Source organism: Carcharhinus amblyrhynchos, chromosome 12, assembly GCF_965287045.1.
Source record: "Carcharhinus amblyrhynchos chromosome 12, sCarAmb.v2.hapA, whole genome shotgun sequence".
NCBI classification, from domain to species: Eukaryota; Metazoa; Chordata; class Chondrichthyes; order Carcharhiniformes; family Carcharhinidae; genus Carcharhinus; species Carcharhinus amblyrhynchos.
The window spans coordinates 78032721-78059827 of record NC_137335.1 but is presented as its reverse complement, the minus strand read 5'-3'; the positions used below and the strand labels follow the sequence as shown (position 1 = coordinate 78059827).

The 27107-nt window shown below is 47.7% G+C and overlaps 1 protein-coding gene across 1 annotated transcript in view; it reads left to right on the top strand.

The window, feature by feature from the left end:
- Positions 1 to 27107, top strand: part of kif26ba (kinesin family member 26Ba) — a 296952-nt gene that overhangs the window by 235838 nt on the left and 34007 nt on the right. The window contains exons 7-10 of the mRNA XM_080200788.1: positions 1366 to 1459; positions 2942 to 3204; positions 7129 to 7312; positions 8498 to 8657. Of these exons, the coding sequence (XP_080056914.1) occupies positions 1366 to 1459; positions 2942 to 3204; positions 7129 to 7312; positions 8498 to 8657 (701 nt within the window). The remainder of the gene's footprint in view (positions 1 to 1365; positions 1460 to 2941; positions 3205 to 7128; positions 7313 to 8497; positions 8658 to 27107) is intronic.

Here is a 27107-nt window from a genome sequence, read left to right as displayed (position 1 = left end):
CCCTGAAGCCTGCTCTATAGCAAGAAGAACATTATGTCCGATCTTCTCCCCTTTCCCATCCTGGCCTCAATTCCCTTAACATCCAAAATTCTGTTGGTCCTCACCCTTGAATACACTCAACAGCTGAACAAGTGAAAATCTGTTGATCTCAGATTTTGAATGATAAGAATCGTGGAGTGATTTTGGTGTACGAGGCCATTCAGGCCTTCGATTCCCTGCCATGAAGCAATCCAATCAATTCCATTTCCCTGCTCTAACCAGTAGACCTTGTAAGTTTACTGCCATTAAGTGTCCATTCAACTTCCTTTTAAAATCGTTGATCATGTCCACCTCCACCACACTCGTGGGCAGTGAGTTGCAGATGGTCACTGCTCGCTGCGTACCAGTGTTCTCCTCACAGCAACCCCCGTATCTAACGCAAAACTTTATATCCCTGTATCTTTGCGTCACCATCCAATAGGAACAGCTTTTTTGTTTATCTAACTTATCTAAACTTACCATCATTCTGGATCCCTGACTCAATCCCTGTTCAATCTCCCTTTGCCCCCAAGGAGGACAACCCCAGCTTCTCCAGCCCAACCTTGGAGCTAAAATCCCTCATTCCTGGAATAATTCTGGCCTTTCCCCTTGTCCTAAACCCCTCTATGCATGGAAAATATTTAACTATCTCCACCCTATCGAACAAACCTACCTCAATAACCTATATCTTATCTCTGGCATCACCATATAAAAATATTTCACACTCCCTCTGCAAAGTGAAATTTTATTTACAAGATGTGGGTATCAGTGATGGGGCCGGTATTTATTGCCCATCCCTAATTGCCCTTCAGAAGGTGGTGGTGATAAGCTGTCTTCTTGAACCGCTGCTGCCTATGTGGTGTAGGTACACCCACAGTGCTGTTAGGGAGGGAGTTCCACAACTTTCACCCAGCGACAGTGAAGGAACGGCGATGTATTTCCAAGTCAGGACGGTGAGTGTCTTGAAGGGTCCCTCCAAGTGGTGGTGTTCCCAGGTTTCTGCTGCTCTTGACCTAGATGGTAACAGTCATGGGTTTGGAAGGTGCTGTCGAAAGAGCCTTGGTAAATTGTGCATCTTGTAGCTTGGCCGCTGTTCCAATGTTTTAACCTCACCAGTACACTCTAGTGAGTCATTGATACAGGGACCATACGTTACTAATCACAAAGCTAATTTAGACGTGGAAATTGAGTTATGTGTAAGTAGGAGACGGATCTGTTGACGGTGTTAGGTTAGGTGGAGCAGGAGGAGACTTGTGGGCGCAACAAACACCAGCAGGGAAGAGTGGGGCTGAATGGCCTGTTTTCCTTCCGTGCATTCTACATAACTGCTCTGTTCATTCACAACAGGCTGAAGTTTGTGCAGGAACAGTCGCGGAGGTTATCCAGTCGGTGGTGAACGGAGCAGATGGCTGCGTGTTCTGTTTCGGTCACACCAAGCTAGGTGAGCTTTCAATCTGATTGGCTGACACACAACCCGGGGGGTCTAACCTTGCCAGCAGGGTAGCCAACCCTCCAGGATGGGCCTGGAGTCTCCAGGAATCAAAGGTCAATCTCCAGGACACTGGAGAAAAATCACCAGGATATTAAAAATAATTGGGTTTTCCTTTTGTCACTTTGTCTTTTTCTTTACCTTCAATAAGAATATTGAAAATGGAGGTGGAGTGGGAGTAGTGGGGGGCGGGGGGGGGGGTGGTGGCGTTGCTATTCAGCCACCAATCAAGCATCAGCCAATGGGGTAATGAGTCTCCTTGCTTTCCAATTGGTGTAGAAAGACAGTGCAATCACTTGGATGGATTGTGTTGGCCGAATAATGGCTGGAGCATGAGGGCAAGTCATGTGATCAAACCTCCAGGAATATATTTACTCCCAGTTGGCAACCCTACTTGGTCAAGGACAGTGTCCCACGGAAGTTAAAACCGAAACTACTCCCCACCCCACTCACCTAAACTGAGGACACAAGTGTGCGGGACTAAAACCAGGTTAAAAGCAATCCATTCTCGTGTCAGTGAATGGTTTGACCTGAACATTTATTGCCCATCCTTGAACTGAGTGGCTTGCTAGGCCGTTATGGAATTAACTACATTGCTGTTGCTCTGGAATCACATGTAGGCCAGACCAGGCAAGGACGGCAGATTTCCTTCCCTAATGGGCATTAGTGAACCAGATGGGGTTTCTTTCGTACCATTAATGGTTACCATTACCAAGACTAGATCTCAATTCCAGATTTTACTCATTGAATTTAACTGCTGTCACGGTGGGATTAGCCTGGGGCCTCTGAACCACTAACCTAGTGACGTTACCACCATCTCCTGAAAGAAGAGGTAAAATACAATGATGGTTAGACACCAAGGGAGCGTTGCTACTCGTGGACTGTGTGCACCAAAGACTGGCGGTCTCCGTGTGCTTGAACTCCAGTCACCCGGAAGCACGTTCCAAAACTCAATGATCTGAAATAGAAGCAAAATCCTGCAGGTGCTGGTGATCTGAAACAAAAACAGAAAATGCTGGATAAACTCAGCAGGTTTGGCAGCTTCCGTGGAGAGAGAAACTGAGTTAATATTTTGAGTCCAATCTGATTATTCTCCGGAAGAGTCATTTGAAAAGCAGTTTGTGTCAAAGCTGAGGGAGATGCGAACATCGCATTTTATTCACCTTTAAGACCCTGGGGGGGGGGTAGTTTTACCATTCTGACTGTCCTGGGAATCGGAGTGGGCTGGCGGTGGGGGCGGGGTGGTGTGTACTGTGGAAAGGTCCATTGATCTCGGGTGGGATTTTCCGATTGTGGGGCGAGCGTGGCCGGAAAATCCCGCCCACTGTGCCCGGATATAGTCTGCACAGACTTCAGATCTGATTTACAAACCGTCATTCCGTTCCGCCTTACAACTCAAACTCAGGAGTGTTTCCATTTGGTGTGATGTGACAGGAAAGTCGTACACCATGATTGGGAAGGACGACTCCATGCAGAACCTTGGCATCATCCCTTGTGCCATCTCGTGGCTCTTCAAACTGATCAACGAGAGGAAAGAAAAGACAGGAGCCCGGTTCTCCGTCAGAGTCTCGGCGGTGGAGGTCTGGGGGAAGGAGGAAAACCTGAAGGACCTGCTGTCCGAGGTAGCAACGGGCAGTCTGCAGGACGGCCAGTCTCCTGGCGTCTACCTCTGCGAGGACCCGATCTGCGGCATGCAGGTAATATACTTTTTTATATGTCACAAAAATGCAAGCTTGATCACTGATGCCTGTCCCCAAACTTGCCAAATCTTTATTTTTGTCGCCTTTTTCTTCAACCAAAACATTTTTCTGTTGAAAATGGTGGCCACCTCGTGCCTGTTTTTAATGTGGGGGCCTAGTGAATGTACCTGTCAAGGTACATTGAGTATTATTGCAGCTGCAGCCTCGAGGCATGTCCACAGGGGCACTGGATAGCAATAAAGAGCAGAACACCTTCTGCCTGGTCGTCTCCTCTCCCCCAGCACTCAGGAGGCTGGGACCATTTAGGATTTATTGTTGCACCCCCATTGCCACCCTGACTAGGTTCAGCTGATTCCTCACACACCAAGAATGGACCAAAGCACATTGTTCCTGGCCCACACCACTCAGTTCCTCATTGGACAGAACATTAACCAGTAGAACTTAGACCATTACAGCGCAGTACAGGCCCTTCGGTGGGAACACAACATTGAGAAATAGCCAAACTCTCAATTCCCAACACGAAAACCCAGGGAGCAGCTGAGGTAAATTCAGGATGCGTTCAAGGGGAAACTGGGTAAACTGTTGAAGGAGAAAGAAATAGAGGGATTTGCGGATAAGGGAATGAAGGAGGAATGCAGAAGACTTAGCAGAATAGCAGCAAAGTGGCACAGTGGGTAGCCCTGCTGCCTCACAGTGCCAAGGACCCGGGTTCAATTCCCGGCTTGGGTCACTGTCTGTGTGGAGTTTGCATGTTCTCCTTGTGTCTGTGTGGGTTTCCTCCAGGTGCTCCGATTTCCTCCCACACTCCAAAGATGTGCTGGTTAGGTTGATTGGCCGTGCTAAATTGTCCCTTAGTGTCAGGGGACCTAGCTAGGGTAAATATGTAGGGCTACGGGAATAGCAGTTGGGAGGGATTGTGGTCGGTGCAGACTCGATGGGCCGAATGGCTTTCTTCTGCACTGTCGGGATTCTATTGATCTGTCAGATTGTAAGGTCTGTAGCGGAAATTTTACATAATGGTCTTACATAAAGACTCAGGGAGTAGTAAGAGCGTGGAATACCCCGCCTGCAACAGCAGTGGACTTGCCAACATTAAGGGCATTTAATTGGATAAACATGTGGATGATATCTGAATAGTGTAGGTTAGATGGGCTTTAGATTGGTTTCACAGGTTGGCGCAACAACTGACCACAATCCCTCCCAACTGCTATTCCCGTAGCCCTACATATTTACCCTAGCTAGGTCCCCTGACACTAAGGGACAATTTAGCACGGCCAATCAACCTAACCAGCGCATCTTTGGAGTGTGGGAGGAAACCGGAGCACCTGGAGGAAACCCACACAGACACAAGGAGAACGTGCAAACTCCACACAGACAGTGACCCAAGCCGGGAATTGAACCTGGGTCCTTGGCACTGTGAGGCAGCAGGGCTACCCACTGTGCCACTTTGCTGCTATTCTGCTAAGTCTTCTGCATTCCTCCTTCATTCCCTTATCCGCAAATCCCTCTATTTCTTTCTCCTTCAACAGTTTACCCAGTTTCCCCTTGAACGCATCCTGAATTTACCTCAGCTGCTCCCTGGGTTTTCGTGTTGGGAATTGAGAGTTTGGCTATTTCCCAATGTTGTGTTCCCACCTCTGTATTCAACCTGCACGTACTTATTACTTTCCACCAGGGATTCTGGGTTGGGCTAGGGTCAAGACTGCTGTCCCGGGAAATAGGCCCAAAGTGAGAATAGAGGCAGGGTATACTGAGGATGGCAGCTTTGAAGGCCTGCCTTCATTCGCTGGAACACTCATGACTGTCATGACGCCGAGCTCTCACCCACTCCCTACTCTGTCTCTCATACCTCCTTCATACCTCATATATATCCTCCATAACTCCTTTATAACTCCCATGCATATTCTATACCCCCTCATATCTCCCATAGCCCCTCCAAAACCCCAGCCCCCATGTATCCTCACTCACCCGGTATCCATCATAGACAGAACTAACAAGCCTTATGATAACACTGGAAAGTCTTTGAAATGCTCATGAAACTGTCAAAATAAATAGTCAGCTATTCAAGTGCCACTTTGCAAAATATGCTCCTGTTAAGTGCTCCTAAATCTGTCAAAATAAACAGCCTTTCAAAAAACTTCTTCAAAATATACTTTTAATCGGTAGTAAAACTGTCACTCAAACAAAGCTGACTGTCCTCTTCATAGCTATGTCAGCAATTCCTGTTGAGCTGAATCCATCAGTGGCTTTTGGAACTCAGTGGAGCATCGATATTGAGATTGTATTGCTCAGCTGTGTCAACAAATCATGCAGATTTGAATGTAGTGAAGACTTTCAAAAGGGTCAACAGATGTCTAGACTTTAAAGCAATGTAAAAATTCAAAGTCCTGATAGCACATTCACAATCGAATGCAAAAAGACATTTTCTCCATTGGAGAAAGTACTTTAATGCATTTGACTACACATGCAATGCTGGTCAATTTAAAAGTCACTTGTCTTTTAAGGACAAAGACCAATGATCAATCACCACATTATTTATCTTATCGTACAACATGTAATGATCACATCTGAAGTTGTCAACACCTTTTAAATGTCCCTGTCAAAAAGTTCCCAACTCCACTTCCAGCTTCTCCCAGGATTTATGAAATGTCTGACCTGATGGTGTGTTTGACACGGCCTTCAGGAACACCTCTGCCTCAGTGACAATCTGAAACTTGGGGAATGTCGAAATTGAGGCAGGCATTGAAGTGGCTGAACCTAGCATTAGCCTGAGTGCATGTCGGGATGTGACCAGTCACCTTTCCTGGGCTGGTCAGAACTGGAATATCCAGTAATGTCACGATTTTTAAAATTCTCATCCTTCATTCCTCATGCTTCCATGTCCTCACCTCGCCTCACCTCCTCCAGTCCTACAACCCTCGGCAATCATGACACTCTTCCATTCCTGCCCTCTTGATCACCTCCAACTGCTCCACTGTTGGCAGCAAAATCTTCTGCAGAACAGACACTCAAGTGTAATTCCCCTGCCTCCCTCAGGGGGAGCTAGCTAGGGTAAATGCATGGGGTTATGGGGATAGGGCCTGTGTGGGATTGTGGTCGGTGCAGACTCGATGGGCCGAATGGCCTCCTTCTACATGGTAGAATTCTATGAAACCTCCGATCCTCCTAACTTTCCCAACAAGGGTTAAGTTCCCTGCCCGGAATATTTAGCTATGGGCGGATGTCAGATTCTGTTCGTTCCTGTGGACAGGGCGACCAACTCTGGGGCCTGTCCTGCTTAAGCTGAGACCCGGGTTGTTCGAGGCGGGAACGCTTGCGATATTCCAGCTTTGTGCATGCACAGCGTGCACCCGGTAACTCCCCACCCTTACAGCTCTGGGGGCACAGCGGTTAGCACTGCTGCCTCACAGCGCCGGGGACCCGGGTTCGATTCCGCCCTCGGGTGACTGTCTGTGTGGAGTCTGCACATTCTCCCCGTGGGTTTCCTCCGGGTGCTCCGGTTTGCTCCCCCAGTCTAGAGATGTGTAGGTTAGGTGGATTGGCCGTGCTAAATTATCGCATAGTGTCCCAGGATGTGTAGGTCAGGGGGATTAGTGGGGTAAATATGTGGAATTACGGGAACAGGGCCTGGGTAAGGTAAAAGGGGGGGGGGGTCAGTACAGACTCGAAGGGCTGAATGACCTCCTCTGCACTGAAGGGCTTCTCTGATCCTTCTACGAATGCAGATTCCAACCCCAGCCAGGTCCGCGGTCATGTCACACTGCCCCTTTAATTACCCGGCGGCTCTTGGTCCGTGAAGCACTTTGGGACGTTCTACCCGCGTTGAAGGCGTTCTGTGAATGCACGTTGTCGCTTGTTGCCAGCCGCGGTTGAACCTGTGTCTCTGACCTCCCCGCTCTGTCTGTGTTTCCTCCCGGGCAGCTCCAGAACCAGAGCGAGCTCCGCGCTCCGACGGCGGAGAAGGCTGCCTTCTTCCTGGACGCCGCCATCGCCTCCCGGCGGAGCAGCAGGCCCGAGTGTGACGAGGAGGACCAGCGGAACTCGCACATGCTCTTCACTTTGCACATCTACCAGTATCGCATGGAGAAGAGCGGCAAGGGGGGAAGTAAGCTGGCTAAACCTGCTCCGTCCCCTCTGCGGGGTGGGGTGGAGGTGGGGGGGGTGGGGGGTTTGGGGTTTGGGGGGTGGCGCGTCAGTGCCCGATCCCTCCGTCACATGCTCAAAGTCAGGGGTTGAGGAACGGGACCAAGAAAGGCCCACACGCGACTTTCAGTGCGTAAATTTTTTGCCGCCTTTGACGGGATGTGGGTGCTGCTGGCGAGGCCGCCGTTTACTGCCCATCCCTAATCACCCCTTCAGGAGGCGCTGGTGAGCTGGCTTCCTGACCCGCTGCAATCCCTGTGATGTAGGTGCACCCACAGTGCTGTTAGAGAGGGAGTTCTGGGGTCGAGGGTGTCATCGAATGATAGAATCCTACAGTGCTGAAGAAGGCCATTTGGCCCATCGAGTCTGCATCGACAACAGTCCCACCCAGGCTCTATCCCCGTAACCCCACATATTATACTGCTAATTCCCCTGACACTAAGGGGCAATTTAGCATGGCCAAATCACCCTAACCCCCACATCTTTGGGTGTGAACTAGAGAACCCGGAGGAAGCCCACACAGACACGGGGAGAATGTGCAAACTCCACACAGTCACCCGAGGCTGGAATTGAACCCAGGTCCCTGGCACTGTGAGGCAGCAGTGCTAACCACTGTGCCACCGTGCCCTCCTGAACCACTGTGCCCTCCCTAGCTACTGTGCTTCCGTGCCACCCCTAACCACTGTGCCACCAGCAGTTTTATTGGAATGGATTGGGAATCAGTGGGGTCGAACTATGCGACGATACTGATGGGTTTGTTTTGGTGCTTGGACCAAGCTCCTGCAGTTTCTGATTACTGTGACCATTCAGACAGTGAGTCAGAGAGTTTTACTTCAGTGCACTTTAACATTGCGAACACCCGAGTTACACAGAATGAGCCAGTGGGAAGTTCTAGACAGTGATCATTCTAAATCTTGGAAGTGGGATTGCACAGGCTTGTTTGGAAAGACACTTTAAAGGAAAGGACATAGATCTTCCTCAGGGTAGCTGAAGTAATTTTCCTGTGTTTGCCTCTTGCAGGCTGGCACCTAGTTTCTGCATCGAGAAATGTCTGATCAGCAGTCAGGGGCTTAGCAGGAATTATTCTTTCAGCTGGACGTACAATAACTGACTGATCTCATCTCTGTTGTCCTGCTGTTGTGTGCAGTGTCAGGAGGTCGAAGCCGCTTACACCTCATTGACCTGGGCAGCTGTGTAAAAGTGCTGAGCAAAAGTCGTGAGGGAGGTTCCGGACTCTGCCTCTCCCTGTCTGCACTGGGAAATGTCATCCTGGCTCTCGTCAATGGCACCAAACACATCCCCTACAAGTAAGCAATACCCTGGGTGGGGGGGGGGGTTAGATATAAGGGTGTGTGTGTGTGTGTGTGTGTGTGTGTGTGTGTGTGTGTGTGTGTGTGTGTGTGTGTGTGTGTGTGTGTGTGTGTGTGTGTGTGGCAGGAGGGAGGTGAGGGTGTGTGTGGGTGGGTATTGTATGTATGCACGTGTTGTAGCGTGCATGTTCAATACACGTGTGTCTGTGAGCTGTGTGTGTATTTGTGTATCTTTACGTGTGTTTGTATGTGCGTCAGCATGAATGCCTGTGTGTAACTATGTGCCTGTGTATATGCATGCCTGTGTGTACCTACATACCTGTGTATATGCATGCCTGTGTGTACATTTATACTTATGTGTGAGCTTGTCCATATTGATGTTTTTCAAGAGAGCTCCAAGTGGAGATAACAGAGACACATCTGAGTGAAAATGGCATTATCTGTTAAAGCTCATTGTGGGGTTTGAGTGTTTGCCACAGTCTGTAAAGTACAAAGATTCACAGATAAAGTATCTTCTTCCATCAATACCGGCTACATCTGAAAATGAGCATAGTTCACGCTGCCCACATGTCTCATTACTGCATCTGGAAGAAGGAATGTGTCAACGACTTTAACAAATGACTCCCTCTCATTATCCTTTGGGTTTCCTTCGAGAGCAAACACACTCGACGCAGTGCCCCAAATACCAGTGAATTATTCCTCCACAAACAATGATTAATGATGCAGCAAAGGCTTCACTCCACTTTCGCACCAATTATGATTCCTTATCTCTCCTTGAGGTGAAAATTCCAAAGTGCCCAGGTCAGTCTGCGGCCTTGCACAAAGGCTGCTGCACATCTGGAAAGTCAGTTGTCAACAGCTACTGAATCCATCACATCGCAGCCTGCTTCTTGTCCTGCTGTACGCACCATCGTGTGTTTCCTACTGAAGATCACCGGGCAGTATCAATACTGTCCTTCATTGCCCCGGCCCAGGGGCATCGAGTTTCCTTGTGTCCTCCTCCCCTCTCCCTCCCTCCAGCTCTGTCCCTGTCCCGAGGCAAGATCACGAAACTCAGTAACAACCACGAGGTGGAAATTCATCTGGGCTCTTTCCAGCTGCAATTTGGGAACAGCCCAGAATTAAACATGCAGCCTCTAACCCAGCTGTATTGAAGGTTGGGTGGGTCTGGAGCAGATAACCTACTCAGGGTAGATGCAGGGAGGATGTTCCCGATGGTGGGGTGTCAACCAGGGGTCACAGCCTGAGGATATGGGATAGACCATTTAGGATGGAGATAAGGAGATATTTCTTCACCCAATGAGTGGTGAGCTTGTGGAATTCATTACCATAAAACCATTACCACAGGAAGTGGTTGATGCCAAAACATTGAATGTATTCAAGAGGCAGCTGGATATAGCATTTGGGGTGAACGGGATCAAAGATTATGGGGAGAAAGCAGGATTGGGTTGGACAATCAGCCATGATTGTGATGAATGGTGGAGCAGGCTCGAAGGGCCAAATGGCCTCCTCCTGCTCCTTTCCTCTATGTTTCTGTGTTTTTATGTTAACCAGAGGGGTTAATTGTGAAGACCCTCGAGTTGGAGAGGGGAGTGCCCTCCTGCTCCTTCTGCCTTCAGTGAAAGATTTAAATTGACCTCAAAACAAACCTTTTCCTGGCAGGCAGAGAGGATCAGAACAGGCCCAAGAATTGGGCCAGTCGGTGGCAACAAACTTTTACCTCTGGGCTCTTTGAACAGGGCTCACTGACGCAGGAGAAGGGATCAGTTAGGACTGAGATGAGAAGAATCTTTGGAATTATCCACCTCAGAGAGTTGTCGATGCTCCATTGTTGAGTATTGTTGGGATAGACAGATGTTTGATCTCTTTGGGACTCCAGGGATATAGAGAGTGGGCAGAGATGTGGAGTTGAGACAAAGGATCAACTGTGATTGTACTGGATGGTGGAACAAGCTCGAGGGGCCTTGTGATCTACGCCTGCTTCTCTTTCTTATGTTTGGCCTCTAATTGACATTAAAGAGGCCAGGCATCTATTCCAGGTGGCCTGTTTGTTGGGAGCAGTCAGTAAGATCAGCCGTGGCTCAGGCATCAGTCATGGAGTCATAGAGGTTTACAGCATGGAAACAGGCCCTTCAGCCCAACTTGTCCATGCCACCCCTTTTTTTAACCCCTAAGTTAATTCCACTTGCCCACATTTGGCCCATATCCCTCTATACCCATCTTATCCATGTAACTATCTGAATGCTTTTTAAAAGGCAAAATTGTACCCGCCTCTACTACTACCTCTGCCAGCTTGTTCCAGACACTCACCACCCTCTGTGTGAAAAAATTGTCCCTCTGGACCCTTTTATATCTCTCCCCTCTCATCTTAAACCTATGCCCTCTAGTTTTAGATTCCTCTATCTTTGGGAAAAGATATTGACTGTCTAGCTGATCTATGCCCCTCATTATTTTATAGACTTCTATAAGATCACCACTCAGCCTCCTACACTCCAGAGAAACAAGTCCCCAGTCTACCCAACCTCTCCGTATAGCTCAAACCATTAAGTCTCGATAGCATCCTAGTTAAACTTTTCTGCCCTCTTTCTAGTTTAATAATATCCATTTTATAATCAGATGACCAGAACTATACACAGTATTCCAAGTGTGGCCTTACCAATGCCTTGCATAACTTCAACAAGACATCCCAACTCCTGTATTTGATATTCTGACCATTGAAACCAAGCATGCTGAATGCCTTCTTCACCACTCTGTCCACCTGTGACTCCACTTTCAAAGAACTATGAACCTGTATCACTAGATGTCTTTGTTTTATAACTCTTCCCAACACCTTACCATTAACTGAGTAAGTCCTGTCCTGACACGATCGACCAAAGTGCATCACCTCACATTTATCTAAATTAAACTCTATCTGCCATTCGTCAGCCCACTGGCCCAATTGATCAAGATCCCAATGCAATCCTAGATAACCTTCTTCACTGTCCACCATGCCACCAATCTTGGTGTCATCTGCAAACTTACTAACCATGCCTCCTAAATTCTCATCCAAATCATGAATATAAATGACAAGTAACAGTGGACCCAGCCCTGATCCCTGAGGCACTCTGGCTGCTGAGTGACAAGGTTCCCAATTCAAGTCCCGCTCCAGGGTTTCAGCACAAAACCCCAGGTTGACAATTCTGTGCAGGACTGTGGGAAGCCCAGCCCAGTCATGGCTGCTCTTCTTCGATGGGACATCAAACCAAATCCCCATCATGCTGTATGTGTGGATGTTGCAGACCCCAGGATACTATGAAGAGAAACAAGGGGGGTTATCCCTGGGGTCCTGGCCTGTATTAAACCCTCCGTCAGTGTGGCCTGCATTGGCCACTGAAGCAACTCCCCTTGGCACAAGAAACAGGGCTGTAGCTGTGAATGCTGAATAGACGGAAGATTTAGCCCCTGTTTGATCCAGCCTAGAATTTCCAGTTCAGGTTTGTCAAAATTTCACTTTGGCTTTAAAGGAATTCATTAGGCCTGATGGAAAAGGCGTCGAAATTTGAAGACTTTGATTATTTTTCACTTAAACAAACTGGCTCCAGTTCAAAAGTCCCATTCACAGTGTCCGATATAAATGCAGGTTCATCAAACCAAACCTGACAGACTGGGGCCTCTCTCACCATGGTCCTCAAAGTCAGTTCTCTACACAGTTCACACATCAAAGTGGAATCCATCTGCTCTGACTAACCCTCAGTCCCATGGTTACACACACTTGTGTTCCTGTCGCCATGCTTTGTAAGAGACTGATTAATATACTCCAGTTCTCACAGCCTAGGTTCCCGTGGGGCCCGTAATGAGCTTTGTACATCCCAGTGCTCATTTAAAGTCAAAAGTACTTGACACTTTATCCATATTCCAATCAGTACCTGGGGTTGGCATTTCCTCCCTTACCTGGTTCCTCCATCTGCAGCCCTGCGTCTCTGGAATCCAAAAATTGCCTTAATTTCGTTAATATTTTTTAAGAGGAGTGACATTTTCTTCCTCCGCCTGGATTTATTCTGGATCTGACTTAAGAAGATAAGAAACCCCAACCCTCTCCACCCACAGGAATGCAACAAATCTCGTCAGTCTAGAACCTTCTGCCAGTGAGTCGCATTTGCAAACATACAAGGAGGGAATATTTGCCACAACGTGTGGTTAAAAACACCCATACTACCTAATGTTACGATCTGAAAAATGCTGACCTTTACCAACATTCCTCTCTTGCATATGAAACTAAATGCTAAACCCTAAACATTATCTGCCTCTTGACTAAATACAGGATAAATATGGGATAAATGCCAACAGTTTCCGAGCATTCACAGACTCCTTGCCTAATCTGAGGATGCTCAAGTCATGATGGAACTGATTGAGACCATTTGGCCCATTGAGTCTTTGCCAACACTCTGTGGTTAATCCCAGTCAATCCCATTCCCCTGCTCTTTCTATCCCCATAGCTCTGCAAGTCTTTTTCTCGGAAGTGCCCATTCAATTTTCATTTGACGTCATTAATTTTCTGCGTTTCCATGACTCTCTCGGTCAGCGAGTTCCAGGACATTACCACCCCCTGCATAAAATACATCCTTCTTCACGATGCCCCCCCCCCCCCCCGCCCCAAGCTGCCGTGGCTCTTGGGGCTAAAGAGCTCAAGGGATATGGGAGGAAGGCGGGATCAGGATATTGAATTCAATGACCAGCCATGATCATAATGAGTGGCCGAGCAGGCTCGAAGGGCCGAATGGCCTACTCCTGCCTCTAGTTTCTGTGCTGTGTGGAAGAAAGTAAGAAGGAGATAAGAAAAAAGAGTAAAGAAAAACCACAAAATGGGGCTGAGTTTACAATCCAGCGTTGTTGCATCAAATGTTGAGTGGACAAGGCTGTAGAATGTTGAGAAAACTTCTGTTAGGGACAATGTGACCCAGCAACAGTGAAGGAATGGCCAGTATGTTTCCCAGACAGGATGCCAAGTGTTCCCATATATCTGCTGCCCTTGTCCTTCTAGATGGGTAGTGGTTGCAGGTTTGGAAGGTGCTGTCTCCAGAGGCTTAGTGAGTTGCATCTTAAGAACATAAGAACTAGGAGCAGGAGTAGGCCATCTGGCCCCTCGAGCCTGCTCCGCCATTCAATAAGATCATGGCTGATCTCTTCATGGACTCAGTTCCACTTAACCGCCCACCCACCATAACCCTTAATTCCTTTACTGTTCAATAATTTATCTATCATTGCCTTGAAAACATTCAATGAGGTAGCCTCAACTGCTTCACTGGGCAGGGAATTCCACAGATTCACAACCCTTTTTCTGAAGAAGTTCCACCTCAACTCAGTCCCAAATCTGCTTCCCCTTATTTTCAGGCTATGCCCCCTAGTTCTAGCTTCCCTGCCAGTGGAAACAACCTCCCTCCTTCTATCTTATCTATTCCCTTCATAATCTTGTATGTTTCTATAAGATCCCTCCTCATTCTTCTGAATTCCAATGAGTATAGTCCCATTCTACTCAGTCTCTCCTAATAAGCCAACCCTCTCAACTCCAGAATCAACCTAGTGAATCTCCTCTGCACCCTCTCCAGTGCCAGTATATCCTTTCTCAAGTAAGGAGACCAAAACTATACACAGTATTCCAGGTGTGGCCTCACCAGCACCTTTTACAGCTGCAACATAACCTCGCTGTTTTTAAACTCCATTCCTCTAGCAACGAAGGACAAAATTCCATTTGCCTTCTTAATTACCTGCTGCACCTGCAAACCAACTTCTTGTGATTCTTGCACAAGGACACCCAGGTCCCTCTGCACAGCAGCATGCTACAGTATTTTACCATTTAAATAAAGTCCATTTTACTGTTATTTGTACCAAAATGGATGACCTCACATTTGCCAACATTGTACTCCATCTGCCAGACCCTCACCCACTCACTTAGACTATCTATATCCCTTTGCAGACTTTCAGCGTCCTCTGCACACTTTGTTCTGCCACTCATCTTAGTGTTGTCTGTGAATTTTGACACACTACACTTGGTTCCCAACTCTAAATCATCTTAAATACCATTAGCGGGCCTGGGGTTGAAACCCCCCGAGCCTGCTACCCTCTTCCCCTCCCTGCCCCCCTTGCCAGGAGTGGTTCGTTCCAGCGGTATTTACTATAGCTCTCCAATTGCAGGAAGCTGGAGGCCCAATCCCATTGTACTGAAGGAGGGCAATCGAGGGCCCCACCCCCCCCCCCCCCCCCCCCCCCGAGGGTCGGGCACCGGGGTGGGTGCTCCGAGCATTGCTACCTTGGCAGCACCAGCCCAGGCCCCACGGCACTGCTCAAGAGGCACCTTGACACTGCCCACCAGGCACAGGGCAGAGCCAGGGGAGTGGGGGCTGATAGGGGCCAGGCCTCTGGGGGGAGGCGATCTGTGGGGGTGGGGAGTTCTGCTGCCGCTCTGCACTTTGGGCCGAGTGGCAGCAGGAGGGATACCAGCAATCAGGGCTGGCCATCGGGGTGGGAGGGGTAGCCTTCTTGGTTGCGGGGTGGGGGGGGTGGGGTCAGGGCTGCAGGGAGGTTTGGGGATGTGGGGGGTGGGTCTGGAGACTGGGACTATGGGGAAGGGGATGGAATGGTGGGTGGAGGTCCACCTCGTGTCAAGCGAGGGGCATGCACACGGCGGGTCGTGCGTGGGCTGCTCTTGGAAGTCCAGGAGTGGCCTTGTACTTCATGTCGGTGTGTGTGCTTGATCCTGGACCGGTAGACGGGCTCCGCAACAGCTCGGTGACTAGCACTGCTGGCTGTGCAGACACATGGATTTGGGCCTGTGTCTGTGGGAGTTTGCGCATTCTCCCTGTGGTTGCGTGGGTTTCCTCCGGGCGCTCCGGTTTCCTCCCACACCCCAAAGATGTGCTCTTAGGCTAATCGGTTTTTACCGAATTGACACTATTTCTTCCCTGAATCTGACTGAGTAGGGTTCCATTCGTAGACACGCAGGGTAGAATAGGTGTAGGGTGATGCGGCGGCACGGGCTCGTTGGGCCGAAGGGCCTGTTTCCCGTGCTGGGTTGTTCTTTGTTCTTTGTTCTTTGAGGAGATCATGGCTGACCGGCATGTTCAGGGAGGGCCAGCAGTGGGGCCATGCCGGGGGTGGGGTGGTGGGGGGAGAGGGGGAGAATCACACAGCCAGCGATGCGGGGGTCACGCGGCTGGCCAGCGATCGAGCTGGTCAGCAATTGGGAGGTGGGCAGTGCGGGGCCATTGCGCATGCGCACGACAGATTGGCGCACGTGCAGTGGCCCACTCAGCGCTACGGGGCCGGCTTCTCCAGCAGGAATAGGCCCTGCTCCCCTACTTTCTGGAGTGAATCAGGCTCGGGCACAGATTGTGGGGGATTGAAAATCCTGCTGATAAAACCAGCGGGATTTACATAGTTCTTACACAAATTTGACTCTTCTTGGGAGACTTGACCCCATGGTATCTCTTGTGGAACATGATGGTCAGTTCTAAGTGAGCTTAATTACCAGGGAGCACCCCCATGGGAGCTGGCAATCACAAGGCTTTGACAGCTCCAGGAGTGATAATTGCAGAACAAAGAGTTGCAGCAACTGCGCTGTGAAGTTTCATTGCCGTATAAAATGGATCAATCTAAACTGGAAATGAAAGGGGAAGCCTTTTATATGCCACCAGATGGCCAGGGTTGCCGTCGGTTACTGCCGCCTTTACTGGCGAATTACTAGGCCGGACGCGAGTGGACCGAGGTTTCAGATATCAAATAAGAAAGATGCGGTTTCCTATTTTATTTATTCGGCCTCTCTGAGGCTGTAATTCGAAACAGCCTGGCTTGAGAGCTACGTGGGTCCAAACAGGAGTGAGCTCCAGGAAGCTTTATCAATTCCAAAACGCTTTCATCTTTAAGAGAATGAAAGCAAATGTGTACATGGTTCTTTAACAAGCATTTAACAGCGCTTAAGTAACCTGAGCTTGGATTGTTCCATTCTGCAGTTAACGTTATTAAAGGAAGTTTTGGCTCTCTAGGAAGCTGTATACACTGGGGCCTGAGGTCCGTTATATAGGCCTCACTGTTGTTATTGGTATTACAGCAGGGACCTGGTGTCAGTTTGGTGTTGTTTCTTCCTCTGCCTCAGAAGATGGTGGATTTGAGGCCCACGGTCAGGATTTTGGGATGAAACTTCAGCGCAGTGCTGAGGGAGTGCTGCACGGTCAGAGTTGTGGCGGTGAGATGTCAATGAGAGGCTAGGCCCCAGTCTCCAGTGCCCTGCTGAGGTGGTTGTTAACGACGCCTTCATACCTGTTTAAAGATCAGGGAGGCTCTCCTATTCCGCCCTCCTCAAGATCTCTTTCTTGATCGGCCGTCCCGAGGACCCAGATGTGGGCTTTGTAACAGTAACCCTTATTTCATTGGCAGCTTCGCATGCCGACACTGCATCCTTTCAGCACCTGGCTCTCATTCCGGCTTGCAGCCCGACTGTTTTCATTTCACCCTCTGCTGACAATATTCAAGGGAGGGAGAAAGAAAGCGCATTAGTGGAAATGTTTGACTGCAGCGCTGTTTTTGCAACTCTGTACTTATCACAGCTGTCTATAATAAAGGGGGAAATGATATTCCCCCCCCCCACTCCATCCCACCGTACTAACTCTGAGTGAAAGGAGAGAGGGTGAGGAAACTGCCAAAGTCAGGCTGCCCTCTCCGAGAAGGCCCGAAGGTAGGATATTTTAATCAGAGACACGTCTCAGGGAAACTGGGTTCAGCCACAGTACACTGAGGGGGTGGAAACTGTGTCGAACCCCTGTGTGCCTGACATAAATATTCTAAATATCAAGAGTGTTACAGAGACACCTCAAGAGTGGAACATAGTATAGGGAGACAAGTTGAATTTTATTGCGTGTTACATAATTCCCAAGTCGAAATGCTTTGCAACGTGAATTTTATGAATTAAGTATATTTTTGGAAAGAAATTTAGGTTAGGTGGATTGGCCATGCTAAATTGCCCCTTAGTGTCCCAAGATGTGCTGGTTAGATGGATTAGTCATGGGGTGTAGAGAGGGTCAGTGAAAACTCGATGGGCTGAATGGCCTACTTCTGCACTGAAGGGATTCTATGATTCAAGGAAGGTGCTGGCTCAGTGGCATTATCGCTAGATATTAATTCAGAAACTCAGCTAATATTCTGGGGACCCAGGTTCGAATCCCGCCATGGCAGATGGTGGAATGTGAATTCAATTAAATGTACTTGGAATTAAGAATCTACTGACGACCATGAAACCATTGTTGATTGTTGGAAAAACCCGCCTGGTTCACTAATGTCCTTTAGGGAAGGAAATCTGCCATCTTTAGCTGGTCTGGCCTACATGTAACTCCAGAGCCACAGCAATGTGGTTGACTCTCAACTGCCGTCCAAGGGCAGCTAGGGATGGGCAATAAATGCTGGCCAGTCAGCAATGCCCATGTCCCACAAATGAATTAAAAAAAAGCTGGCTAAGTCCACAAGCCAGAAAGGAGATGAAGGATTGGAGAAAGTGGGAAGAGAGGAGGCTGGCATTGGGTTGTTGGACCTGATGACCTGTTCCTGTACTGGAAATTCTTAGATTACACAGGATGCGAAACCTTGGAGACTAAACATTGCTGCCCTTCTGGTGAATAAGTGCGATGTCAAGCATTGGCTTCGTCAGCAAATTATCTGTGGGCTCACTTTTGGAATGTACCAATCCTCCAATCAAATGGATTCTTAATGGAGAGACAGGGAGACTGATGACACTGCGTGAACCAGCGCCTGTCTGAATGTAGAGACAGGAGAAGGCCATTTAGCCTCTTGAACCTCACTGACCTGAACCTGGTGGTTATGAGGAGGCGACAGTGTCACGTGACAATGCAAGGGAAAAACTACATGAGACAGTGCCCAGTTGAGGCTATTCCTTAAAACCTTGCAAATCCCACAGGGATTCAACTCAAGTAATCTCCAGGAATAAGTGTCAAAGTGTATTCCAGTATCCAGGATGAACCTGTCAGATGTCCCTGAATCCCTCACATTATAAGTTGAGGGAAGACTGGCATTTGGTTGGCAGGCTAGACTTGTACCAGCGGCAGTTTACAAGGTTAAGGGACAATTCATGTGCAAACTTTAAGATCCTGAGGTTGTCTTGACAGGGCAGATTAGAGAGGATGTTTCCTCTTAAGGGAGAATCTGGAACTAAGGGGGCGATTCCCCCCAAAAAATTCAAAGTGTTGAATTCGTGTGAAAACTGGAGTAAATCACATTGGTTTTTTTTCAGCGGGGGTTGAGAGAAGAATCTCCCAAACTCTGTGCACTGCTGAGTGTCTCAGTGTAAATCAGGGGACAGGGCCTGTTCCCACTGGATACACTGGCAGCATAGCGCTAAGCGAGCCATTGCGCGTGTGCCGATCTGTCAGTGCTGAGATTGGTGCGTGTGCAGTGGCCCCTGCCTACCAGCCTCCCGATCACTGGCCACCTCGATCGCAGGCCAGCCCAGTGACCCCGCAACATTGGCCCTCTCCGGTGGGCAGTTGGGGGTGTCGTTTGTATAGTTACCCAGGGGTTAGAAGTGCTTTTGATCCGTCTGACTTTTCCTGGGTAACTATTCTGCACAGAGAGAGTGGGGGCCACCCAAAGTGTCTGGTCTAAATCGGAGTATCTGATGGCACCCAGGGTCATTATCCATTGGGAGGCTGAAATCCCCGGGCAGTTCCTATGCTGTCCTGGCATGGAGATGCCGGGGTGGTTCCCGCAGCGCACCTCCTGGGTGCGACCCTCTGGAGAATGGAGGCTCGGGGCCGGTAACTCTGTTTCTCTCTCCTCGGGTGCTGCCAGACCTGCTGAGTATTTCCAGCCATTTCTGCTTCTGTTCTGGATGTAAGGATCTAACTGTAATCCTGGCTGGTTGATTGTAGGAGAGCTGAGACCCAGTGAGTAATATTCATGTCTCTTGAGTCGAAGTCTGTGAGTTTAAGTCTCATTCCAGAGATGTGACCACAGAGAATGAGGTGGAGGCTTGGGGTGTACGACAGGGGGAGTGCTACCCTGTCAGAACAGCCAGCGTCCAGAAGAGACACTATTCCAAGACCCTGTGTGCCCGCACAAGTTCACTATTTTCGAAGAATAGCAAAGGGCGTTTTTCTCAGTGTCCTGCCCAATACCTTTCCCTCAGCCAGTATCACTAGAGCTGTTTGTGGGATCTTGCTGTGTGCAAATTGGCTGCCACGTTTCCTATGCTACAACAGTGACTACATCTCAGGTGTACTTAACTGGCTGTAAAGCAGATTGCAACATCTCGAGATCCCCAGACATCTGGGAACATCAGTATATCGAAGGAGGAAGTGTCCGATTTGCGGATGACACTAAGATTGGTGGACTTGCTGATAGTGCCAGGGATTGTCAGAGGAGACAACAGAATACAGATAAAATTGGAGACTTGGCCAGAAAAGACAGATGGAGTTTAATCCAAATGGGAGGTGATGCATTTTGGAGGATCAAACTTAGATGTGAATTATACTGTTAAGTGGCAGAACCCTTAGGAACAGTAACATGCAGAGAGATCTGGGCATGCAGGTCCACAGTTCCCTAAAAGTGGCAACACTGGTGGCCAAGGTGATTAAGAAGGCATATGACATGCTTACTTTTATCAGCCGGGGCATTGAGTACAAGAATTGGAAAATCATGTTGCAGCTATATAAAACTTTGGTTAGGCCACATTAGGCGTATTGCGTGCATTTCTGGTCACCTCAATGCCAGAAGGATGTGGAAGCTTTTGAGAGAGTGCAAAGAAGGTTCACCAGGATGTTGCCTGGTCTCGAAGGCATTGGCTATGAGGAGCGGTTGGATAAACTCAGATTGTTTTCACTGGAAAGGCAGAGTCTGAGGGGAGACCTGATAGAGGTCTACAAAATTATGAGAGGCATAGACAGGGTGGCTAGTCAGAGGCTTTTTCCCAGGGTGGAAGTGTCAATTAGAAGGGGGCACAGGTTCAAGGTGAGAGGGGAAAAGCTTAAGGGAGATGTGCAGGGGAAGTTTTTCACATACAGAATGGTGGGTGCTGGAACGTGCTGCCAGAAGAGGTGGTGGGACCAGGCACATTTACAACATTTATCAGACATTTGGAGGGGTACATGAATAAGGAGTGAATAGATGGATACGGACCAAGTAAGGGCAGAAGGCTTTTTTTGGTTTAGTTCAGGCATCATGATCGACATGGGCTCGGAGGACTGAAGAGTCTGTTCCTGTGCTGTATTTTTCTTTGTTGTTCACGACTGTGAAAGGTGCTATATAAATGCAAGTCTTCCCAATCATGTACTTAATCTTTTAAGAAACTTTGACACTTCCTTAAGTCTCTGATTATTGTAATTTGAGATGTTGTTTGTTTACTTTGGAAGTTAGTTTGGGAGAACCATCTGTTACTAGTTGGTGTCTTTGTGTAGTGGGGAGGAATGTTACTAGATTCTTATGGTTGCTGGTCGTTTTATTGGCCTGGACAAATAGAAAGGCACTTAAAGAAGGGGGATGTTTATAAAATCACAAGAATTTAATCAGAGTACCATTTATATACATTTTATATCCTGCCTCTCATTGTTGCTTAATGTAAAGGGTCAGATTTTATAGTTAGACACCCTTGATTAATCTGTAATGAGGAGTCCATTTCGATTCCTGCTTTGCCCATTGCTCACTCCCTATCTGAGCTGATCCGGCTCTCTACTCTTTAATTAACCTTATCCTGAGGATGTTGAACAGTTTCTTGGACACTGTTGACAGAGAACAGGCCCCTTCTTTCGTACTAAATATTTAAACTGACTGAGGAAACTGTATAAGCAAATCCAACTGACATCTGGGAGGCAAACGCAAGTTTGGAAATGGCAGCTGTGGGCCTGTTTATTTCTGCCATTTTAAACAGAGGTGGCACTCACGAACTGGATTGGGTAAGAAAACAGCATGGTGCAGAAGGTGAATGGCACAGGATCAGAGGTGAGCTGGCAAAGACAATACAAAACTGGCTCGGTGAAAGAAGACAGAGTGGAAGAGTGTGTTTCTGAATGGAGGGCTGTGACAAGTGGTGTTCCTCAGGGATCAGTGCCGGGACCTTTGCTGTTTGTAATATATATAAATGATTTGGAGGAAAATGTAACTGGTTTGATCAGTAAGTTTGTGGACAACACAAAGGTTGGTGGATTTGCAGATAGCGATGAGGACCATCAGAAGATACAGCAAGATATAGATCAGTTGGATACTTGGGTGGAGAGATGGCAGATGGAGTTTAATCCAGACAAATGTGAGGTAATGCATTTTGGAAGATCTAATACAGATAGGATATATACAGTAAATAGCAGAACCGTTAAGAGTATTGATAGACAAAGGGACCTGGGTGTACAGGTACACAGGTCACTGAAAGTGGCAATGCAGGTGGAAAAGGTAGTCAAGAAGGTATACAGCATGTTTGTCTTCATCAGCCAGGGTGTTGAGTTTAAAAAATTGGCAAGTCATGTTTTGGCTTTATAGAACCTTAGTTCGGCTGCACTTGGAATAGTGTTCAATTCTGGTCACCACACTACCAGAAGGATGTGGAGGCTTTGGAGAGGGTATAGAAGAGATTCAGCAGGATGTTGCCTGGTATGGAGGGCATTAGCTATGAGGAGAGGTTGGAGAAACCTGGTTTGTTCTCACTGGAATGACGGAGATTGAGGGCGACCAAGATTATGGGAGGCATGGACAGAGTGGATAGTCAGAAGTTTTTTCCCAGAGTGGAAGACTAAATTACTCAGGGGGCACAGGTTTAAGGGGCAAGGGTTAACGGTGATGTACAAGGCAGATTTTTTACACAGAGGATAGTGGGTGCCTGGAACTTGTTGCCGGGAGAGGTAGTGGAAGCGGATACAGTAGTGACATTTAAGGGGCATCTTGACAAATACATGAATAGGATGGGAATAGAAGGATATTAGTTGTCCCTCAATCTGGCTATGGTTGCTTTATTGTGGAGTCCAATAGGCGTAGACGAAGGTCATAGCTAGAAGAGGGCACTCACAATGTTAAAATGGCGGCGCAGGCTCGTTGGGCTGAAGGGCCTGTTTCCTGTGCTGTGATGTTCTTTGTTCTTTGTATATGGTCCCTGGAAGAGTAGGGGGTTTTAGTTCAGTCGGGCAGCATGGTTGGTGCAGGCTTGGAGAGTTGAAGGGTCTGTTCCTGTGGTGTGATTTTCTTTGTTCTTTGTTATCACCTAATCTATCCGGGGAGACAGTAGCTGGTGGCAGTGTCACTGGATTAGTAATCAGGAGGCCCAGGCTAATGCCCTGGGGACATGGGTTCAAATCCCACCAGAACAACTGGTGGAATTTAACTACAATTAATAAACAAAAATCTGACAGTGAAACTATCATCGATTGTTATAAGTCGGTAAAACCTCCATCTGGACCCAATAGGGAAGGAAATCTGGTTTTACCCAGTCTGGCCTACATGTGACTCCAGACCCACAGCAACGGGTGGCACAGTGGTTAGCACTGCCGCCTCACAACACCAGGGACTCGGCTTTAATTCCAGCCTCGGGACGCTGTCTGTGTGGAGTTTGCACATTCTCCCCATGTCTGCGTGGGTTTCCTCTGGATGCTCCGATTTCCTCCCACTGTCTGAAGATGTGCTGGTTAGGTTGATTGGCCATGATATATCGATGCTAGTGTCAGGGGATTAGCAGGGTAAGTATGTGGGGTTATAGGGATAGGGCCTGGATGGGATTGTGGTTGGTGCTGACCTGATGGGCTGAATGGCCTCCTTCTGCGATGTAGCGATTCTATCATTCAGTGTGGTTGACTCTTTACTGCCCTCTGAATTGGCCTAGCAAGCTAATTCAAGGGGTGTAGAGAATGAATGTTGGCCTTGCCAATGGCACCCACATCCGAGAAAGAATAAAGAAATCCAGGCTGCCCAACATAATTCATTCACAGTAGACATTCCCTACTGCAGCCATGAGTCAGGAGTGTGTTGGGGTATTTCCTCTTGCTTGGATGAGTGTGGTTCCAACAACACTCGAGAAGCTCAGCACCATCAAAGATAAAACAGCTCACCTGATTGGCACCCCATCCACCAACTTCAACAGTTACTCCCTCCATCGCCATCGTACAGGGTCAGCAGTTTGCACCATCTATAGCAATTCACCAAGGCTCCTTTGACGCTCTGCTTCCAAACTCACAAGAGGAACGCCACCACCTGCAAGTTCCCCTTCAAGCCACTCACCATCCTGATTTGGAAATATATCGGCCGTTGTCAGTGAAAGTAAGCGCACAGATACAGCAGGCAGTAGAGAAGGCAAATTGGCCTTCATAGCAATAGGATAGGGATGTTTTGATGCAATTGTATAGCGCATTGGTGAGGCCACACCTGGAGTATTGTATGCAGTTTTGGTGTCCTTATCTGAGGAAGGATGCCCTTGCTACACAGGGAGTACTGCAAAGCTTTACCAGGCTGATTCCCTGGGATGGCAAGTCTGTTATATGGGGAGAGACTACGTTGGTTAGGATTATATTCACTGGAGTTTAGCAGAGTGAGAGAGGATCTCATTCAATCTTATAAAATTTTAATAGGGTTAGACAGGGTAGATTCAGAAAGAATGTTCCCAATGGTGGGGGAGTCTAGAACTAGGGGTCATAGTTTGAGGATGAGGGGTAGACCTTTTAAAACTGGGATGAGGAGAAATTTCTTCACCCAGAGGGTAGTGAACGTGTGGAATTCACTACCACAGAAAGTAGTTGAGGCCAAAACATTGTGTAATTTCAAGAAGAAATTAGATATATCTCTTGGGGGCTAAAGGGATCAAGGGAGAGTGGGGGAAGGGGGGATCTGGATATTTGAATTTGAGGATCAGCCATGACAGTAATGAACGGTGGAGCAGGTCCAAATGGCCTACTTTTGCTTCCATATTCTATGTTCTTTCACTATCCCTGGGTCAGAATTTTGGAGCTCCGCTATGGGTGTACCTACACCTCATGAACTTCAAGAAGGCAGCTCACCACCTCCTTCTCTAGGACAAAAGCAATGCTGGTATTCCAAGAAGGAATTTCTTTTTTTAAATGTGCGTGACGTCCTGGGAGATAAAAACTCGGCCACTTTTTGGGGAGACCAGAAACCTTTGGAAGTTCTTCTCCTCCCCCACCCTCACAAATACTCCTGGACCCCGAGAGATCAGACCCAGGTCATTCCTTGCAGTACTCAGCTTTCAGAGAAGTATCTTCACTGGATTGGATTTGCTTGTGGTCCCTCAGATAGCAATTACAAAAAGGCACAGGTCGAGATATTTCATTGAACTCCAGTAGTGCGTTAATAGGGTGAAAGGGCCAAGGAGCATGGATGGTGGACAGGGGTCAGTCAAGATCTGTGCAGTGGATAGAAGGTTAAGGGAAGTCTCTGGATGGGAAGTTAAGGAGCAAGCATCTCACAGTAATGGATTTTTAAATTCATTCATTGGGACATGGATGTCACTGGCTGGCCAGCATTTGTTGCCCTTGAACTGAAGCAGTTTCAGAGGGTGTTGAGAGCCAGACACATTGCTATGGAACTCGCCAGACTGGGTAAGGATGGCAGATTTCCTTCCCTAAAGGGACATTAGTGAACCAGGTGGGTTTTTCCAACAATCGACAATGGTTTCATGGTCATCAGTAGATTCTTAATTCCAGATTCTTTTTATTGAATTCAAATCTTACCATTTGCCGTGGCAGGATTCGAACCCAGGTCCCAGAATATTAGCTTAGTTTCTGGATTAATAGTCTCGTGCTAATACCACCAGGCTATCGCTGGAGTGTGTTGGTGCTGATGGTGTTTGAGAGGGAGAGCCGAGCCCTAAAAGAACAACAACAGAGGGAAACAAATCTAGGATGTCCCAACTGAATGTGACTGGTCAGCAGTCTGGAAGTGGATGGTGTTTATTATTTCTACATCTGCATCTGCGGAATCACATTCTGCAGAGTGAAAAGCATCTTGCATGTGGCAGATGTGGGCCCATGGTGAGTGACTGAGGAACTATGCAAAATATTCAACCAAGCAATAAGCAAACTTCAAACATGACCAGAACTCTCTTAAGGCACTTATGTCAATGAGAGAGGTTTTATGTTTGAGATGTTTGCAGCATAAATTTTGTTAGAACACATGCAGCACTCAAAGACATTATAAGCCTTAGTAGGGACATATCCACTGTGTGTATTTGTGTGTATGTATGTATGTATGTATGTGTGTGTATTATATATATATATGTGTGTGTGTATACCTGTGTCTTTGTGTTTACATGTGTGTATATGTGCATGTGTATGTTTGTATGTGTATATGTGTATGTGTGTGTTTATGTGTATGTTTGTATGTGTATACATGTGTGTGTATGCTTATGTGTGAAAGCCTATAAAGAACCATACGGTATTTAATATATGTGTGAGATCTTCCGTAAAAAAGAAAGAAAATTATCACCGTATATTTATTAAATGTGATATTATTAGTTTGAAGGAAACATAACGACATCAGTTTAAGTTGCATCACAGTTGAATAGCCCATAGCCAGTTCTTATATTACAGCACGGAACAGGCCAGTTGGCTCAACTGGTGTTTGCCAGGATTTGTGCCCCTTGCGCCGTCTTCCTCTAAACTTATCCACATCTCCCTCTCCCTCACCATGTTTATCCAGCTTCCCCTTGAATAGATCCGTGCTGTTCACCTCACCTGCTGGTGGGAGCAGGTTCCACACTCTCAGCCTTCTCTGGATAAAGAGATTTCCTCTGAATTCCCAATTGGATTTATTAATGACTGGTCCCTGGTTCATTCCCTCCACAGGTAGAAACATCTTCTCCACATCTAACTCATCAAATCCTTTCCTAATTTAGATGGTCTAGGGACACAGAGAATTGGAACAAGAGCAGGCCATTCTCTGATTCCCTGTTTGCCCACCAAGGCAGTCTTTCCGGAAACGCCCTCAGCCTTTTATGACCTTCCCTGGTAGTTGTAACCTCTCTGGGGTTTCTTTTTGTTAGACCATAAGATCATAAGACATAGGAGCAGAATTGGGCCACTCAGCCCATCGAGTCTGCTCCGCCATTCAATCATGGCTGATATTTTTCTCATCCCCATTCTCCTGCCTTTTCCCCATAACCCCTTATCAATCAAGAAGCTATCTATCTCTGTTTTAAAGACACTCAATGATCTGGCCTCCACAGCCTTCTACGGCAAAGAGTTCCACAGATTCAGCACTCTCTGGTTGAAGAATTTCCTCCTCATCTCTGTTTTAAAGGATCGGCCCTTTAGCCTGAGGCTGTGCCCTCTGGTTCTAGTTTTTCCTACTACTGGAAACACCCTCTCCAGGTCCACTCTATCCAAGCCTCGCTGTATCCTGTAAATTTCAATGAGACCCCCCTTCATCCTTCTAAACTCCAGACCCAGGATCCTCAACCGTTCCTCACACGACACCTTCTCCAGC